General features: G+C 25.7%; 2 protein-coding genes across 5 annotated transcripts in view; both read right to left on the bottom strand.

The window, feature by feature from the left end:
• Nucleotides 1-11,960: 11,960 nt before the first annotated feature.
• The window catches only part of LOC120768068 (beta-1,4-glucuronyltransferase 1), a 186,342-nt gene continuing 179,560 nt past the window's right edge, over nt 11,961-18,742 (bottom strand). For 2 of the 4 annotated variants that reach the window (XM_040094590.1, XM_040094591.1), the window contains 5 exons: nt 15,982-16,295; nt 15,455-15,915; nt 14,964-15,392; nt 14,597-14,906; nt 11,961-12,484 (listed from right to left, as the gene is read on the bottom strand). In XM_040094590.1, coding sequence (XP_039950524.1) covers nt 12,287-12,484; nt 14,597-14,906; nt 14,964-15,392; nt 15,455-15,915; nt 15,982-16,170 — 1,587 coding nt within the window. In that variant the 5' untranslated portion in view covers nt 16,171-16,295 and the 3' untranslated portion in view covers nt 11,961-12,286. Of the gene's footprint in view, nt 12,485-14,596; nt 14,907-14,963; nt 15,393-15,454; nt 15,916-15,981; nt 16,296-18,237; nt 18,295-18,742 lie in introns of those variants that run through there. The other 2 variants (XM_040094593.1, XM_040094592.1) reach the window with 2 other exon arrangements.
• LOC120768069 (DNA polymerase delta subunit 3) lies at nt 16,512-18,017 on the bottom strand. Its single transcript, XM_040094595.1, has one exon. The coding sequence runs from the start codon at nt 17,925-17,927 to the stop codon at nt 16,533-16,535; it is 1,395 nt and encodes a 464-aa protein (XP_039950529.1). The 5' UTR covers nt 17,928-18,017; the 3' UTR covers nt 16,512-16,532.

The following is an 18,742-nucleotide window of genomic DNA, read 5'->3' as shown; positions in this document are numbered from 1 at the left end:
GTAAAATTTAAATTTGCAACATTTATTTGAAAACACACCGCACAGCAACAGTTTCTGTTGCCAACAAAACGTCAGTAACAATTTTTTATCAATTTGCTTTCAATTAAAAATACGAACAGCACCAATAAAGAGCTTTTACAGCAACATTTCGTGAATGCAAAAATTTTTATAAACATTTGGTATATTTGTATTTATCAATATTGATGATAAGCACGCCTAGCTAGCAAAATTAATATTCGCAACATGTATTTATAAACATTTGCCGCATAGCAACATGTTAAGCAACATTGCTGCTATGCCAAAAAATTCATGTGCCAGTAAAAAGCAACTCGCAAGCACCAAAAAATAGCAAATTTAGTGTTAGCAACAATGTTTATAAACATTTTTCATATTTGTTTTTATCAACAGTGTTGCTAAACATGCTTAGTTACCAAAATTTTAGTTCGCAACATTTTTTATAAACATTCACCGCACCGCAACATTGTTGCAAGCACCAATAAATAGTATTTCCTGCAACATTTAGTGTTAGCAACAATGTTTATAAATATTTTTCATATTTGTTTTTATCAAACGTGTTGCTAAACATGCTTAGATAACAAAATTTTAGTTCGCAAGATTTTTTATAAACATTCGCCGCACGGCAGCATTGTTGCAAGCACCAATAAATAGCATTTCCTGCAACATTTAGTGTTAGCAACAATATTTGTAAGCATTTGGATATTTATGTTTAGCAACATTGATTAAAAACATCCATAGCAAACAAAATTGAAATTCGCAATATTACTTAATAAACATTTACCACACAGCAACATTTTCCGTTGTCAACAAATGTTGCATAAACTGTAATTAATCTACAATTTCCTTATGCAAAGTTCAGCAAAAATTTGTTTTCAACATACTTTCTACTAAAAAATCACGCAAGCATCAGTAAATGGCATTTACTGCAACATTCGGCGTTAGCAGCAATGTTTATAAACATTTTGTATATTTAGCGTTATCAACAATGTTGATAAACATGCTTAGCGAATAAAACTTTAATTCGCAACATTTATTTATAAACATTTATCACACATCACCATTTACTGCCAGCAACATTGTTGCTAAGCCACAATTCGTGTGCCGGCAAAGTTTGCTAACGAAGCCACGAAATGCACCAGGCGCGCAGAATGAGTCCACAGGTGGACGCCACGCACAGAGCGGAAGTTAAATGTGCAAGCGCCAAACGAGTGATACCTAAAAGTATGCAACGAAATGCAAATGGCAACCAGTGAAATCAATGGAAAGGCGGACAGCGGACTTTCGTATAGTGTAGCTGAAATGGTGTCCCCTGAAAGCATGCTATGTGCAAATGTAATGTTTGACACAAGTTCTGCGACACCTGGGTATATTGTGAAGTCTTATGCATTTATTGAAATAAAATACACACACATATATATATATTTGTTTTCATTCATTTGTGTATCATTTATTTATTCAATATTAATTATTCGTATTTTTTCGCTTTAAGTCAATTGCATACGGTTCGCTAAATTGTTAGTTTTTTATCATAGTTTACATCATTTCTATATTGTGTGTGTGTGTTTGTTGTAAGTATTTCGCACACATACGCTAATTTAGTTATTTATTTATTCAATTCATGCAGCAGACAATTGCAATTCTCATTTGAAACTAACTAAACTTAAATAATAAATTGGCAAAAATTATATATACATATATACATTGTATGTATATATATATTTAATTTAAAATAAACTATAAAGTAGTATTTTATATTATAATTGGCATTTAAAAATAAACTATATGTACCATATATAATTTTGTTTACGTATGGAAGTAGTTAGGTAAATAGTTGTTGTTGTAATACAGTAATGCTAACTAAAGGTCGTACAAGTATAAATTGTTGTTGTAGCAACGGCATAACTTAGTCTAAGCGAATTATTACTAAATTGTATCGTTGAAAATTATATATATATATACAATACATACATATTTTTGTAAGTGCTTAAGCTGTTTTGTTGTTGTTATTTTGTTTTAAAAGTTTTAGCGCAAATTCTCTGTATGCCGCTTTTTTGCTTTTTGTTTGCTAATCTTTTCTCATTTTTGCACTAGAAAACTCGTATACAACTTGCCAAGCTTGTTTTAAGCGTAATAACATTGTTCTTTTTCTTTAAAAGTACACAACGCATTTGAGAATGTTAGGTGATTGCTCAAATTAATTGCTTTTATGCATAAAAATTAAAAAATTAGTGTTTGAAATTAAGTGGTCATATTTATGCGCTAAATTAATAATTAGTATGTATTTCATATATTCTATTTATTTATTTTTTATCTTATTTATTTTTTATTGATATTATTTTTGTTTTTATATTTATTTAGAAATTTTTTATGATATTTTGTGATTTTAAAAGTAAAAAGTATTTTAAAAAAATAAAATTTACAAAAAAAAATTTTAAATTTATAATTTATACATTTAAGAAGGCAACATTCTTCATAAATAGCAAATTATTTAATACTTTCCTATTTTTTATTATTCTTAAAATTCCATTTAATGAAAAAAATTCAAAATTGTTTAGCTTTAAGAAAAAATTTCTTTATTTTAATAAAAATTTCGCAAACCAGAAAACAAAAAAATTAAAATTTTGAAATAAAAGATATGAAAGAAATTAATTTTAATATCATTTAAAAAATTACTGAATAAGTATAAGAAAAAAGTAAATTTCAATAAAAAAAATTATTTATAAAGAACGGAATAAAAAACACATAATTTTTAAAATAAACAAATATAAAAATTATGGAATATTAAAGCCACAGTGTAAATTAAAAATAAATATTGATGAATTTTAAAATTAAAATTGTAAAAAACTTTGAAATATTAATGAAAAACAATAAAAGACATAAAATTTTAAAGTAAAAATATAAATAAGAATAAAATTTCAAAATTTTAAATTTCGAAAAGTATTTGAATGAAAACTAAAAAAAATAATAATAATTTTTGTAAATAAAAAGAACTATGTATATATGTACATACCTATAAAAAAATTAAAATATTAAAAAAAACCATAAAAAATTATAAAAAAAAAACATAATAAAAATACATTTTTAAATTTAGAAATGGCATAATAATAATAAAAACAAAAAAATCAAATTATATTGAAGCTAAAAATTATAAAAAAATATCAAAGTGAGAAATTTTTTTTCAATTTATATTTAATTATAGTTAATATAAAAATAATTAAAAATTAAAAACAGTAAAAATAAAAATTTAAAAAAAAATTTCAATTTAAAAAAAAGGAAAAAAATGTTAAATATAAATGATAGTAAGAAAGTTTTGTTTTAATTTATATTTACTTACAGTTAGCATAAAAATAAAAATAAAAATAGTGAAAATGTGTAATAAAAAATTATTTCGAAATTTGAAAAGAAAATATACATATGTACATATATACATATATATATATGTATATGTATATGTATGTATATAAATAAGACTGTTTATAAAAAATACAAGTAATGAATAATAAATGAAAATAATTAAGCAACCAAATATAAAAAAAATAAATGAAATTATTGAGATTTAAACCAAAATCAATGATAAAAAATAACTAAAAATGAAAATAAGATTTTTTCGTAAATTATAGTGCATTTTATGCAAAATTGTTTTCTAAGCTTTTTCTGCAAATGTGCCTAAAGTTTATAATTCAAATTACGAAATTAAAAAAAAAAAAAATTTTAAATACATACAAAATTTAAAAATATATAAATTAAATTGAATAAAAAAATATGTATTAAAAAATAATAATAATTTAAATTAAATAAAAAATATGTATTAAAAAATTATTGTTATTATTTTTTAATACATACTTTTTTATTTAATTTAATTTATATACATATTTTTAAACTTTTTAAAAACATATTTTATAATTTTTGACAATATTTAAAATCATTTTTATTTTATTTAATTTTTTTATGCAAATTAAATTAATTTTTAATATATATTTTTTAATTAAAAAAAAATATTTCAATTCAATTTTTTTTATTTAATTTTTTATTTTTATCACCATTCCTATATATAAAAATAGCTTTTTAAATACATATTTTTTAATTTTATAAAAATATTTCACATTATCATTTAGATTTTTTTGATTTAATTTAATTTATAGATTTTTATTTTTATTGTTAATATACATATTGTTTTATGAAAATATTTCAAACCTATTTTTTTATTTCATATTTTATTATAATTATATTTTGTTATAATTTTTATTTTCATTATTTATTTATTTATTTTTATTATTTTTTCTTCATAATATAAATTTATTTATTTTCAGCTCTCAAATACAGAGTATTACAGTGTTAGGGATTTCATTTTAAATCAAATTGCTAAATCAAACACAAGTAGACAAAATAAAAAAAATAAAAATAAAAAATAAAAAAAAAGATAACCAAAAAATAAAATAAAATAAAATAAAAAATAACCAAAAAATAAAAACAAAGAACATGAAAGAAAAAAATTTAAAAAAATTGCAGAAAAAACTATTGAGCGGCAGTTAAAAAATAACTTTTTTTCGCATATTTAAATTATTTTCAAACATATTTAGTTTTTTTTTATTATTTAATTTTTCGCAGAATTAATTCCTCAAAATCAGCTGTTTACTTGCTTAAGAAATACATATTTTTCAATAAAATTATAGCATATTTTTTTCGCACGCATCTAGTCTATAAATGTGGCCGCCTGCCTGAATATCTACCCGTTGCTTCAATTCCGCATTGAATATTTTTATATTTTTTTATTTTTGTTGTTTTTTACATGCGTGTGTGTATTCAATTTGAATGCTATTATATAATTCCTCGAATAATTTGAAATTTCCATTCCTCTAAGGCACTTTAATCAATTACAATTTTTTCTTCGCTTTGTCTGCATTTAAAATGTGTTTTATATGTCTCGATACGGGCATTGAATTTTTCAAATTTCTATGCCAACATTTAAAATGAGATTTTCTTTATTTGTTTATTTTTGTTTTTTTTTATGCGTCATAATTTTTTTGTTTGAATTTTTTTTTAATTTTTCTCAAATAAAATATTTTATTTTTTTATAAATTTTACTTAAATGAAATATTTTTATTTTTTTGTTTTGTTTCAATTCTTATACATTTTTTGTTTTCAATTTTTGTATTTCCCACTGCTGCTACATTTTAATATGGACTACATATTTTATAATTTTCCACCTATTTTCGCTTGGCACCAGCCACTTGTTCGGAATTCAATTGTTTTCAGCTTCTATTTCGTCCTTTTACATGCATACATATACATATATATATGTATATATAAATATGTATTTATTAATATTGATTATGCATTGTTCGCCTATTGGTTGTAACACACCCCCTCTAGTGCACAACGATTCTTCAAATTTGTTGTAATTGTTTTTAGCTATGGAAGCAGCTCAACTGCCTTTTTTGATAGCCTATTTGTATTTGTTATTATAATTTTTTTTTTTGTTTTGTGATTTTTTACAAAATTTGTTGTTGCTAGCAAATAACTATCAAAGTTTTTTGGTTTTTTCATAACTTTTTTTATTTTTATTTCAAGTAGCAATCGACAGCATTTTAATTGAATCAAAATGTTTTATCTTCCCCATCGCGTCTATTTTACTTATACGCATATTTTACAAGTACGAGTATGCATTTAGTTTGCACTTTTTTTTTATTTTTTTTTCGGAAGTGAAAATTAAATAGTTTTAATTTTTTGCTTAATTCCTGCTGTTCCTATTTGCATTTGTTGTAAATTAATTTTGTTTGAGTAACAAATTCTATAATTTTTGGTTTTTTTTAATTTTAAATTTCTTTTTAATTTTATTTTTTTGCGATTTAAATTTTAAATCTTTTTTGTGTTTCTTCTCTTATTTTCTTAATATATTATATATTTTATCCAAAAAATTTTATTAATTTTTTTAAATTAGTTTATTCATAGAATTTATTATTTTATTACTTTATTTACATTATATTTTTTAATATACATAGTATTTTATTTTTTTATTTTTATTAAACACAAGATTATATTTATATTTATTTTTATTTTTTTTAATTATATCGTGTGCTTCATGATTTTTTATATAAGTTTTTTTATTTAAAGTATTTCATTTATTCCATTGTTTTTATTCTATTTTTATTTATATTTTATTTTCAGATATACAAAATAACTTATTTTTATTAACTTTATCAAATTGTTGTTAATTAATTATAATTATTTTTTAATTTTATTATTATTTTTAAATTTTTTTTTTTCATTTTATTTATTTACGTATTTATTTATGTGTTATCTTATATTTTATTTTTATTTATTTATTTATTTTTTTAATTGTATCTTGTGTTTTATGTATTTTTTATATTCAATTATTTCGTTAATTAATTTTTTTCATTCTATTTTTATTTACATTATACTTTTTATTATACAAAATATTTTATTTTGTATTAATTTTATTAAATACAGGTCTATATTTTTAGTTTTATTTATTTTTTTAATAATATCTGGTGTTTCTTAATTTTTTATATAATTTATTTACAACATTGTTTTTTATTAATTAGTATTATATTTTTCTTCTTCTTAATTTGCGTAGACACCGCTTACGCGATTATAGCCGAAGTATTATATTTTTAGTTTCATTAAAATAATATTTATTTATTTTTTTGTTATTCTTTATAACATTTTTGAGGACTTTTTAAAATTTTTTTCATGGTAACAATTTGATAATTATTTTTAATTTCTTCTTGTTTTAATTTTTTATTAATTATTCATATTTATAAAATAATTGTTGTTGTACTTTATTATTTTTACTTGTTAATCTTGGTCAAAACCTTTTTAATTATTTGTATTTTTTTAATTTACATATTTTTATTTATAAAAAAAATTAATTTCATTTTTTTAATAATCGAATTCAAATGTTTATTAATTTTTAATGTATTTTTTATTGAAAGAAAATGATTTCTTTATTTTTTACCGAAATTATTTTTTGTGCGTTACGTCTTTTACATTTACTAAAATTTTTAAACTTCATTACATTTTATTTTATGTTGTAGTTTTTTATATGTTTTAAAGCCTTTTTATTACCCTGAAGTAATGCAAATGTGGTCCCAGGGTAAGCGACGATTCCTTAGAGGGGGGTTTTTAGTTACCTGCAAGTGTTATACCGTTGCTGTGACGGCTCTATTGACGCGGAAGGCATTTCCATCCACTCACCAGCCAACATATTTTTCCTTTATTTATTATATATCTCTTTTTTATTTAATTTTTCTGTTATAATTTTATTTTATTTTAATTAATTTATCTTTTTTCAAATATTTACATTATTTTTAATATTATTTAATTTTTATAATTTTTTTTTTATTTTAGAACAATTTTGGTTTTGTTATCTTATTATTTATTATTACTTAATTTTTTTTTATTTCAACAGTAGGATTTTTATTTATTTTATTTATTTTTTACCACATATTTTTTCTTTTGTTATTTTTATTTTATTTTTATATATTTTCATCATTTATTATTTACTAAAGTGTATATTTTACTTTTTTCATTTTTTTGTGTCACAATATTTTGTTATTATTTTTTATATTTTTTATTTTTTTATCAATTTGTTTTAATTTATAAATTTTTTGTTTTATCTTTTTGTCTTCCTTCATTTTATATCCTTTTCATTCGTATTAGCTTTTTACTTTATTTCTTTCATGTATTTATTACTGAAGTGATTTTTTTACTTTTTCCGTATTTCAATATATTTTATTATTATTTGTGTTGTTTTTTTTGTTATAATATTTCTTGGAATTTATAAAGTTTTGGTTTTAAGTTATTATCTTTATTTATTTTTATATCTTTTTTACTATTGTATTTTTTGATATTTTTTATTGTAATACTTTGTTTTAATTCATTAATTTATTTTCGATATTTTTAAATTTTAGTTTATTATTTATTTTTGTTTTATACTTGAGATTTTTATTTTTTTTTAATTTCAATTTATTATTTCTTTTATATTTCAGAAGTTTTCATATTTAATTTTTAAAAAAATTTTTTTTTTATACTTCAAATTCTTTGTATTTTTTATTTTTTTCAATGTTGAGCTTAGTACTTTCAGTAATATTTACATATTAATAAATTTATCATATTAATATGTATACACAGGGTTTTAAACTCATGTCTTATTGATGGCAGGAAGTTGGCGATTTAGTAATGGAATTGAAAACTTAAATAGGAAACTATAAACCAAAGTTTTTATAGGATAAAAGTAATAATCTAACCTCATCTAAGAAATACATATAAAGCTAAGAGAATATGCGATTTTTTAAATACCAAAAATCAAAATTTGCAAAAAAAAACATTTTTTTTTTTTAATTTTTAAATTTTATAATTATAATTTTCTACATTTAATTATAATTAATTTTTGTTAATTTTTTTAAATTCTTTATAATTATAATTTTATACATTAAATTTAGTTTTTGTAATTTTTTCATTTGGAAAGTTTAAATCCGAAGCCCAAAAGAAATTTGAAAGCAAAAAAAAAAATTCCAAATTGTTTTTTTATTTTTTTTTCCAAATTTTTTTTACTAAATTTTAGCATTTAAATTGGAAAAAATAATTAAATTATGTTCAAAAATTTTCCAACTTCTTTTTTCCTACCATTTTGCGAAATTTTGATTTGAAAAAAATATATTTATTAATATATATCGATTAATTTTTATTCAGCAAATATCATCAAATACCATGGCTTTCTGGCGACTCGCACACACTAAGTGTGCGCTGGTCTCAAATATCTCTAGTGTTCCCTATTTGTTGTAGCGTAGTTTATAGTTGAAGAAGTCTTTGACGCTACTAAAACATTAAATTCTTTATTTCTCATAATTTTTTTTTATAATAAAAATGCATTTTGTTTTATAGCAAACTAAATACTCAAAGTGTTTTCTCTTAAGTATATACATGCCGTCGTAGTGTTAGTGCGTTTATAATACATACACAAATAATTTTGCTTTTAGTTTTTATAGCAAATTTAATGTTTTAGTAGAATTTTTTAATTGGCATTTTTTTAAATATAGTTTTTAATTATATTGTGGTATTTTTAATCAAATACACATTCTTTGTATGTATGCGTAATTAATTGCTAGTCTGCAATGCCTACTTACTAGACTACGAGCTAGTTTTATGTGCAGTACTTATACAAATACTTAGATTACTCACTTTGTATTGAGTGTATACAAATTTTTATTATTATTATTTTATTTTTTAAATCAGTAATGCAGTTTTGCTTCATACAACTTAGTGACTATGTGTTTGCAAAAAAAAGTTTGAATGTATTTGTAATTATTTATTTAGTTTGTATTGTTTTTTATGCACTTTTTAATTACTTCTTTAATTACTAGAGTTCAAATATCACGGTCCTTACGCTTACAAAAGGCTTTTATAATAATTTATTACTTTTTTCTCAGACATTTACTCACGCAGTAAAATGTTGAAAATATTATAAATGATATATTTAAATAAAATAATTATGTAATTGTGGCATTAAATTTAAGTATAAGAAAAATAAAATTACAAAATAAAGCATTTAAATATTAATTGGCAGACATTTGTTGCAGTTAGTGAAGAGTTTTTATGATGGAAATTAGGTGGAAGTCTGTTTTGTTGCATTTTTTGTAGTTGTGAGTTGCGATTTTTTTTTCAAAATGTAAATAAAATGTTTTCTTTAAGCGCTATTTATAATATTAATATTTTTACAAAAATTGCATTAATACAATTTTTTAATAGCAGCCGACTTCGATTTGTTAAAATTTAGAGAGTGGTGATACGAACAGGTAATTGGTATAAAAACTGGTATAATTTAGCGAGTTGTTATACCAGTTTAATATGATAGCAGCTTGCTGTTTTCACCAAAAAAAATTGTGAGTGTCGGAATGCAGAAAAAACTGGTATAAAACTGCTAAAGCTCAGCAAGCGATTACTTAGCACTTTCATACGATAGCAATTGGCTTCATTTTGCTCAAAAAGTTTTGAGAGTGTCGGAATGAACAAAAAACTGTGTAACTCAGCAAGCGATTATACCACATTAAAACGAGAGCAATTGGCTTCAATTTGGGTTTATGAGAGTAGGGAAGTGAAAAAAATTTACAGCGTGGAAACTGGTATAATAAGCAAACGCTTATACCGATATACATACATATGTGATTTGAAAGCAGTTGACAGCATTTTGCCAAAACATTTAAAACCGGTGAAGCAAACAAAAAACCGGTATACAAATTGGCATAATTTGGCCAGATATTATAGCACTTTAATATGATATTTGTGGGCAACGTTTTGCCAAAAAAGTATGAAAGTGCTAATGCCAACAAAGAACTGGTATAATTTAGCTTTCCGTTATACCAATTAAAAGTAATATCAGTACATAGAACAAAACATAGAATAGCGTATCGAACTGGTATAAAAAGTGGTATAATTTAGCAAATGTTATATAATTTTAATGTGATAATAGCTGGCAGCGTTTTGACAAAAAAATCAAGAGTACTGAATCAAACTAAAAACTGGTATAAAAACTGGTATAATTTAGCAAGCTGTTATGCAACTACAATATGACTTTAGTTGGCTTTGTGTTGCCAAAAAAACAGGAAATGGCGAAACAAACGACAATTGGTATAAAACATAAATTGAAATTTTGAAATTTACTGCTTTAATGAGGGTTTTACAGAGTCCCTTACTATTAAGTTCAGCTGTATTATTTTTTTTACTTTTAAATTTCGTTTTTTCACTCAAAAGTGTAGTTCGAATCGAGCGAGTCGGACAAAGTTGGCGAATCGAAGACGGCTGGTTGGTATAGCATTTCAGCACTTTTCAGAAATTTTAAAACAAGGCAAATTATTTTCTGTTTAAAATGAAGGCGTATAGAATTTGTCGTTAAGAGGTGAAATAAAAATTAAAAAAAAATTAAAATTAAAAAAAAAATTAAATTAAAAAGCAAAATTAAAAACTAATTTTAAAAGGATTTTGCTCTCAATTGCTATATACACTACAAATAAGAAGCCAATTAAACAATTTAAACCCGAAAGTATTAGTGAACGAGCTAAAATGTACCAAATTCAAAATTATTAAAAATTTAATTTTGTCTTATTTTAATTAACACAACAACAATGTACATAATTTTTTGCGAAAATACGAAAGTACATGTACATACATATTGATTGTTATGTAAGCGCGTGTGTGTGCTTTGTGTACACTTAAAGTGTTTAACAAATTTAATTTTTGGCGCTTAAAACTATGCTTCACATTTTTCAAATTCTTTAGTGTGTGACTATTTCACGCGTTTCAATTTCAACGCGTTTACTTTTTTTTTGTTTTTGCTGTATATATTCATTAAACTTACTAGTAATTAATTAACAATACAAAAATATCTAAGTTTCTTTCACTAATCTAATGTTTTTGAATGCATTTTCGATTTTTGTTTTATTTTGCTTCAAATCACTTATTTTCGCAAACATATTTTAAAAATATGTAGCGGCATCTTTCACAAAATAAAATTTTCGAGCTTACAAACTTTACGATATTTTTTCTCAATTATTTTTCCAAAAAAAAGAAATTTCTTTCGAATGTTCAAATTTTACAATTTTTTTTTAATTTACTCACAAATAAAATATTATATTTTTTCGAACTTTCGAATTTTTTTTTTAATTTACTCACAAACAAAACATTTTTTCGAACTTTCAATTTTTTTTTAATTTACTCACAAACAAAATATTTTTTCGACTTCAATATATGAATTTTTCTTTTTAAATTGACTCACAAAAAAAATATACATATTTTCGAACTTACACTTTTTACAGTATTTTTTTTTGTTATAATATCATCCGCTTATATATTTTAATTTTGTGACAATTTTTAATTAATAGCTACAGTTACGTTACAAAAATATGTTTGAGATTATTCTTTGCATTTTTAAACTAAAGAAACGAAATAAAAATTAAAATCAAACTACTATAAAATCATTTACAGTGCGTGTTGGCTCAAATCGACGCTATTAGTTAGTAATTACTAGACATAATTGCAACTATGCATTTGCTGGCAAATAATTTAATATAACGGTATATATATTTTACATACATATACACTTCCGTCAACAGCATATCGTTAATGTTTCGCTGCAGCAGTGCGCTACGTCTTAAAAAAGTAGTATTTTGAATTGTAGTAGTAGTCTTTTAATTCCATGCTTATTATAGCTTAAAAAAGTTTTTCAACTTTTTTGCCAATTTATTAGTTACTATACAACGCAGCCCTGACGCACACCATACATGATCTTCAATTCCGGATAGATAATTTTACGTATAAGTTGATTCGTTTTGCCCGCCAACATGGCGCGACGATTATCTTTTTGCAGCACTTTAATGCCGGGTTTGTGCACGAGGAAGGCATTATCAAGTATATGGAACTCATAGTCTAAAACGCAAAGCGCATAACCCTGTAAAGAAAAAGAAGTCAAATAAATTGTTTTCTTTTTGAATTAATTTTTTAACTTTTTTTTAGTTTATTTAATTTTTTTAACTGTTTTTAATGTTTTTTATTATATATTTAAAATTTTAATTGTTTTTTTTTTATTTTTAATTTTATCAAATTATTTTATTTTATTGTTTTTTTATATTTTTTAAGCTAAAAGAAAATAATACCGTTTTTGGATATCTTTTTCAAATTTTTAAGCTTTTTTAAAATTATTTATTTTTATTTACTTTAGTAAACACTTTTTTTGTTTTTGTAAATTATATTATATTGTTTTTTTATACCCTGAACAGGGTATATTAAGTTTGTCACGAAGTTTGTAACACGCAGAAGGAAGCGTCGGAGACCCTATAAAGTATAATATATGTTTATATAAGTGATCAGTATGTTGAGCTGAGTCGATTTAGCCATGTTCGTCTGTCTGTCGGTATGACCGTCTGTCTGTATATATACGAATTAGTCCCTCAGTTTTTAAGATATCGTTTTGAAATTTTGCAAACATCATTTTCTCTTCAAGAAGCTGCTCATTTGTCGGAACTGCCGATATCGGATCACTATAACATATAGCTGCCATACAAACTGAACGATCGGAAAAAAGTTCTTGTATGGAAAACTTTTGCATTTGACAAAATACATTCACGAAATTTGGTATAGATTATTTTCTAAATCGGTTAACTATAGCATATAGCTGCCATATAAACGGAACGGTCGTAAAAAAATTCTTGTATGGAAATGGTTTGCATTTTAAAGATATATTCACGAAATTTGGTATACATTATTTTTTAAAGCAACAATGTAATCTCCGAAGAAATCGTTTAGATCGGTTAACTATAGCATATAGCTGCCATACAAACTGAACACATAGTTACTAAAAGAAATGCACGTGTGAAGGGTATATTAGCTGCGGTGCAGCCGAAGTTAACGTTTTTTTTTTGGTTTTATTTAATTTTTTTTATCAATTTAATTCTTTTAGTTTTTTCTTTAATTCTTCTTTAATTTGTTTTTAATGTTTTTAAATTACTATTTTTCAATGGTTTCAATTTTATTTTATTGTATTATTTACATTACAAATTTTGTTTATTTTAATTTTTATTCTACTTTTTCTTAATTACTTTTAAAATTTTTTTTTAACTTTAAAGAAAATAATAACGCCTTTTTTTTAGATATTTTTCAAATTTTGTTATATTACATTTTTATTTTTTACATTTGCTGCACTTCTTTTTTTTTTAAATTTAAATATTTTATTTAATTTATAAAAAGTCTTCTTTAATGTTTAATTTGTATTTTTTTTAATTCTTTTTAATATTTATTGCTTTTTAAGTTTTGTACTTACATTTCAACTTTTTTCAAATTTATTTAGTTTTTTCTATTTTGTTTTAAAATCCTTTTAAATTCTTTTTAATATATTAAAATTTTTAATACGCTTTTATTAGCTTCACTTGTATGTATGTATGTATGTACCTATGTTTTTTTTCTTTGAAGCTTACAATTTTCTTTAACTTTTTTTAATAGTCTTAAATCTTTTTTGTTTTTAAATTTTTAATTTTTTTCTCTTTTTGTAATTTAAAACTTTTTTTAAATACTTTTTTCAATTTGATTACATTAAAAACAATAAAAAAATTCATTAAAATTTACTTTTAATTTATTAAAAAAAATTGTCGATGTTTACAAATTTTTTGTTGTAATTTTTTAATTATATTTAATTTTTTTTAATTTATATCTTTTTTTTTAAATACTATTGTTTTTCAATTATTATGATCAAATTTATTAATTATTATAATTAAATTTTTATTAATTATTTATTTTGTTTAATAACAATATTTGCTGCACTTCTTATTTTTCCCGCTTTTTTTGATTTATTAAAATTAAAAAAATTTATTTTGTTTAATTTTTTTCAATTTTTCAATTTTTTTTTAATTATTAAAAATTTGTTATTGATGTTTGAATTTTTGTTTATTGAAATTTTGTTATTTTTGAAGTTATAATTATTTTTCGATTTAACAATTTTTTTACTATTTTCAATTAAACAAATTTTTAATTTGCTTTTATTATTTTTATATTACAAAGTTCGCCTTACCTGCGTCATCTTATCACTTTTGCCCTCCCAGCTCAGTCGCTCGTCGTAGTGCGGATCGGCATGTGTGCCTATATAGATGGGCTCCCAATGCCGAAAATAGCCCGTACGCTTGCCTATGTGGAAAACGCTCAGCTCATCGGTTTCATTTGCGGCCATCCACTCCTTGGACTGTGGCACACCATGACAACTGGCACACACGCGCTTATGGAAGGGTATCGCTTTGCCGGTGCGCAAATATTCTTGCAACTCCGTTTTGTCGCGTGGCACTGTTGCATTCGCCTCCACCTCGAAGATGGAGAGCGGAAAAACTCTATAAGCAATGGAAAATATAGCAGTGAAGAATGGTAAAATATTTAGTTGCATATACCTCGGCGATTTGCGTTGCAGATACGCGTCGTTGCGCGCAATCATTTCGAGAAATTTCTTCACCAAACCGGGATTTGGATACAATTCAATATCTGAGGCTAATATGAAATGTGTTAAGGCAGCATCGCGCGCAATATTACGACCCACATTCACCGGATATAATAATTTCTTTTGTGACTTATATAAATGGCCGGAACTGATATTAAAATAGGGTGGCGGCAACGTGCAATTATAGGGCGTCTTCAGTACTTCTGACTGCTTCGCCACCTGTTTGGGTATGTGTTTCGTGCTGAAGTAGAGATGAAATGTGGTAAAAGTGCGCACCAACGGACTTTCTGGCAGACATTCACGCAGGTACTTAATGGCATCAATGGTCGGTTGATAGTCAGTGCCCGGTGTGTGCATCGCAATGCTGACGGGCGCATTCCAACTATATAAAAAAGGTGAAATTAGTGCTTGATACAATACACAAGATATTTAAGATGGACTCACCGCTCCAGCAGCGGTATGAGATTATCTAAAAATGTATAATCCGCATGTGTTGTATAAGTGATCGATTCGGAGCACTTGAGCGGACCATGATCGGCGCGCACGTAATTCTTGAGAACCCAAAAATCGCCACGTTGCAAGACCTCAGGCTTGAAGTCGCGATCGTAACAGTTTAAGAGCGTTTCCAGCCGTACTTCTGGATCTTTTTCTTCAGCGACTGCGGCATCGCCATCATTTACAGTATTATTTGTGTATACAGCAGGGTCTACTATGGGAGCAACGCCACCAATATTTCCCGCCACAGCGCTACCGGCTTGATTTTGTGTGGGCGCTGCAGCAGTATCAGCAGCTGTAGCAGGAGCCGCTGCCGCAACGCCACCGGAATCGTTGGGGGATAGTGATAGATCGTTTGATGCAGGTGGCGGTGGCGGGGGCGGCTGTATTTTGTCACCTATTAGTTGTGCCTGTAATTGAAAACCGCAATAATTATTTTTTCAAATCCATATATGGTTTCATATGAGAGTGCTTACGCTATTCGCTGTGTCCACGCCGCGTTCCTGTATGAAGAATGTGTTGCTGCCGTTAAAACCGGTGCCATTGCCAATCATAACGTGACTGCATATGTAGAGTATGACCAGTATATTGATCAATATGCTGCAGCGTAGCAACCAATTACGGCGTGTGAACATTTTCTGACCTAAGGGCTCGAAGCGCACCATTTTTGTGTGTGTTTAGTGCGGCAGTGGAGGACTAGTAGTTACGTGTAATGTGTAGGAAGAAAGCAAGTTTTCAGCTGCTTGCTAGCGTATGTAATGTATAAAGGTTTTGCTATAATAAAGTACACCTGTAAAATTTAAAATATATTACGTTAACACTTTTAAATTAATAATAAACTGCTAATATTTATGGGGTAAAATTATCGATTGCCGACAGACAAACTAGTTTGTGAGCTTCATTTTATATTTTATGTATAAAACAACAACAAAGAAATAACAATTTTCTTTTATAAAAAAAATTTATTTCATAAAGATTATATTCTAAAAATTTTATAATTACAGATTAATTATTAAATTCTCAACAACTACTTCTTTTTAAAGAAATTCATGATGTTGCCCTGCTTCGTTTTGGCAGCTGGCGTTGGCTTGGATTTGCTTTCTTTCGGGCTTTTCTTTGGGCTTGCCTTCTTGGGTGTCTTTTGACGTACAGCTGCTGGCTTCGCATGCGTTTTCGACTTAATCGTAATTACAAAACCATCCTCATCCAAGTATGTTTCGGATTTTGGCGGTGTATCAGCTATTTCAGTTACTTCTTCTGTATCAATTTTGCCTTGCTTTGGCTGTGGTTGTTCTTCTTCTTTCACATCATCATCTTCATCATCTGAATCTTCGATACGCAAACGTTTGCGACTGCTTGTAGCTGCTTCAGCCTTCTCGGTTTCTATGACTTTGCGTCGCAACTTATTGATCTCTTCTTCCTCATCCGATGATTCGACGTGCACTTCAACTGGTGCTTCTTCGTCCTCTTCCATTTTACTGTCCTCTTTTTGCTCACCTTCATCTTCATCGTCGAACAATTGTGCTGAAGTGTTGGCTTTATCAACTTCTTTTTTGGCTGTTTCTTTGCTGTCAGTTTGCTTTTTAAAGAAATCATTTAATTTTTTGGGCGACTTTTGACGGATGACACCAGCAGCCGCTTTACTCGTAGTTTCCGCAGCTGGTTTTCCTTTGGGCGCAAAAAAGTTGCCGATACCTTTTTGTCCACTAGCTGCCGCTGCGGCTTTTTTGTCTTTTGGTGAAATTTTTTTCTGTTCGATTGTTTTCTGTGGTGACTTTTTGCCAGCATCTAATTCGCTCTTTGCTTTATCTTGTGGTGATGTTTTATCTTTTGCTGTTGCTTTAGTTTTAGACGTGCCAGCATCTTTATTTTTAGCATCTGTAGCAGAGCTACTATCTGAAGTATTGCTTTGTTTAGTTTTTGCAAATGCGCTCGCAATTCCCCTCGCCGGTTTAACATCTGTTTTACTTTCCACTTTGACGGATTCATTTTTAGTCGATTCTACATGGCCATTGATTTGTTTAGCGCCACCCTTACGCGTTTGTAAGTCTTCTATTTTGATAGCGAACCATGTTACCGGTTTTAAATCTTCAGCGGGCGCTTTTGCGCCACCGGCTATTTCAACAGAGTAAAGGGCGGACTCGGCCTCTTTTAATTTACTTAACCATTCTTTCAACTTTTCTTCGCCTTTCACGATAGTAAATATCTCTTTATTGGCATCCTCCTTTTCAAGGCCATGGATTACGAACCGCTTTTCATATTTGATGCCTTCCTTTTCTTGTTGCTTTAAATATTTTGTTATCGTAGAACTAATTTCATCCATTGGCATGTGATACTCATTTATTAAATCCGTTAGCAACACACGCTTGTCGAAATTTATTACACAATCATTTAGCGCTTCCTCTAATTTAGCAGCACACATATTTTCTCTTTTAATTTTTTTAATATATTCTCAAATTTTCACTTGAATTACGACCGGCAAAATTTACAAATTCGCAAAAGCGCACAAAATATAAGAAATGCTCGTTCACAATGAATTTCACAATTGCGCAGCTGTCAAATTGGAATGTGAGCCACGTGTGGATTACGTCAGCAAGATATGCAAAGCGTACGCGGCGGTGTGGAATGTAACACATATTAAATAACTTTAATTTTATAAGTTTTATCCAAATTTATATAAGATTTATTAGTGTTAAGTAATATAAAAAATTTTGATGTTAAATATGTTTTACCAAATTCAAAGCTTCTTCAGTCAAATTGTAGCTACTGACTAAATTAAGTCTTGCCGAAACATTTGGAAGCGACTTCTGTTGGCTTGCAGACTATTATGTTTGTACTATAAGTGTTTATTTGTTTTGAAGTAATTTAAAACATTTCAAAAACATTTATATTTAATATGTGGACAGGTGATTTACTAATTATTGACACAATTGGAAACTATATGTAATTTACATTTGAGCTATACGTATTCTATGGAATATGCAAATTAAAAACACCAGAAATGAAAATAATTTAAATTAAATTAGAAGTCACATGGCGTATGGTTCCAAATATACAAAAATTGTTAAAGAGATGGACATCACCTTCGTTTTAAATCAAGGTTTTATATAACGCTTAAATTTTCACTAAATTTTTTTGTAGACAAATATTTTTTGGACTTAAACAAAATGTTGTGCTAGGAGAAAATTTATTTAAATTAAAAATCTTTTGTATTTTTTTATTTGACAATCACAAGCT

Source organism: Bactrocera tryoni, chromosome 2, assembly GCF_016617805.1.
Source record: "Bactrocera tryoni isolate S06 chromosome 2, CSIRO_BtryS06_freeze2, whole genome shotgun sequence".
Lineage (NCBI taxonomy): Eukaryota > Metazoa > Arthropoda > Insecta > Diptera > Tephritidae > Bactrocera > Bactrocera tryoni.
Note: the sequence above shows the minus strand (reverse complement) of the source record. Positions and strands in the feature narration are given on the sequence as shown.

Excerpts from the sequence above, each read along its gene's own strand:
- LOC120768069 (XM_040094595.1), bottom strand. The coding sequence starts at position 17,927 with ATGTGTGCTGCTAAATTAGAGGAAGCGCTAAATGATTGTGTAATAAAT.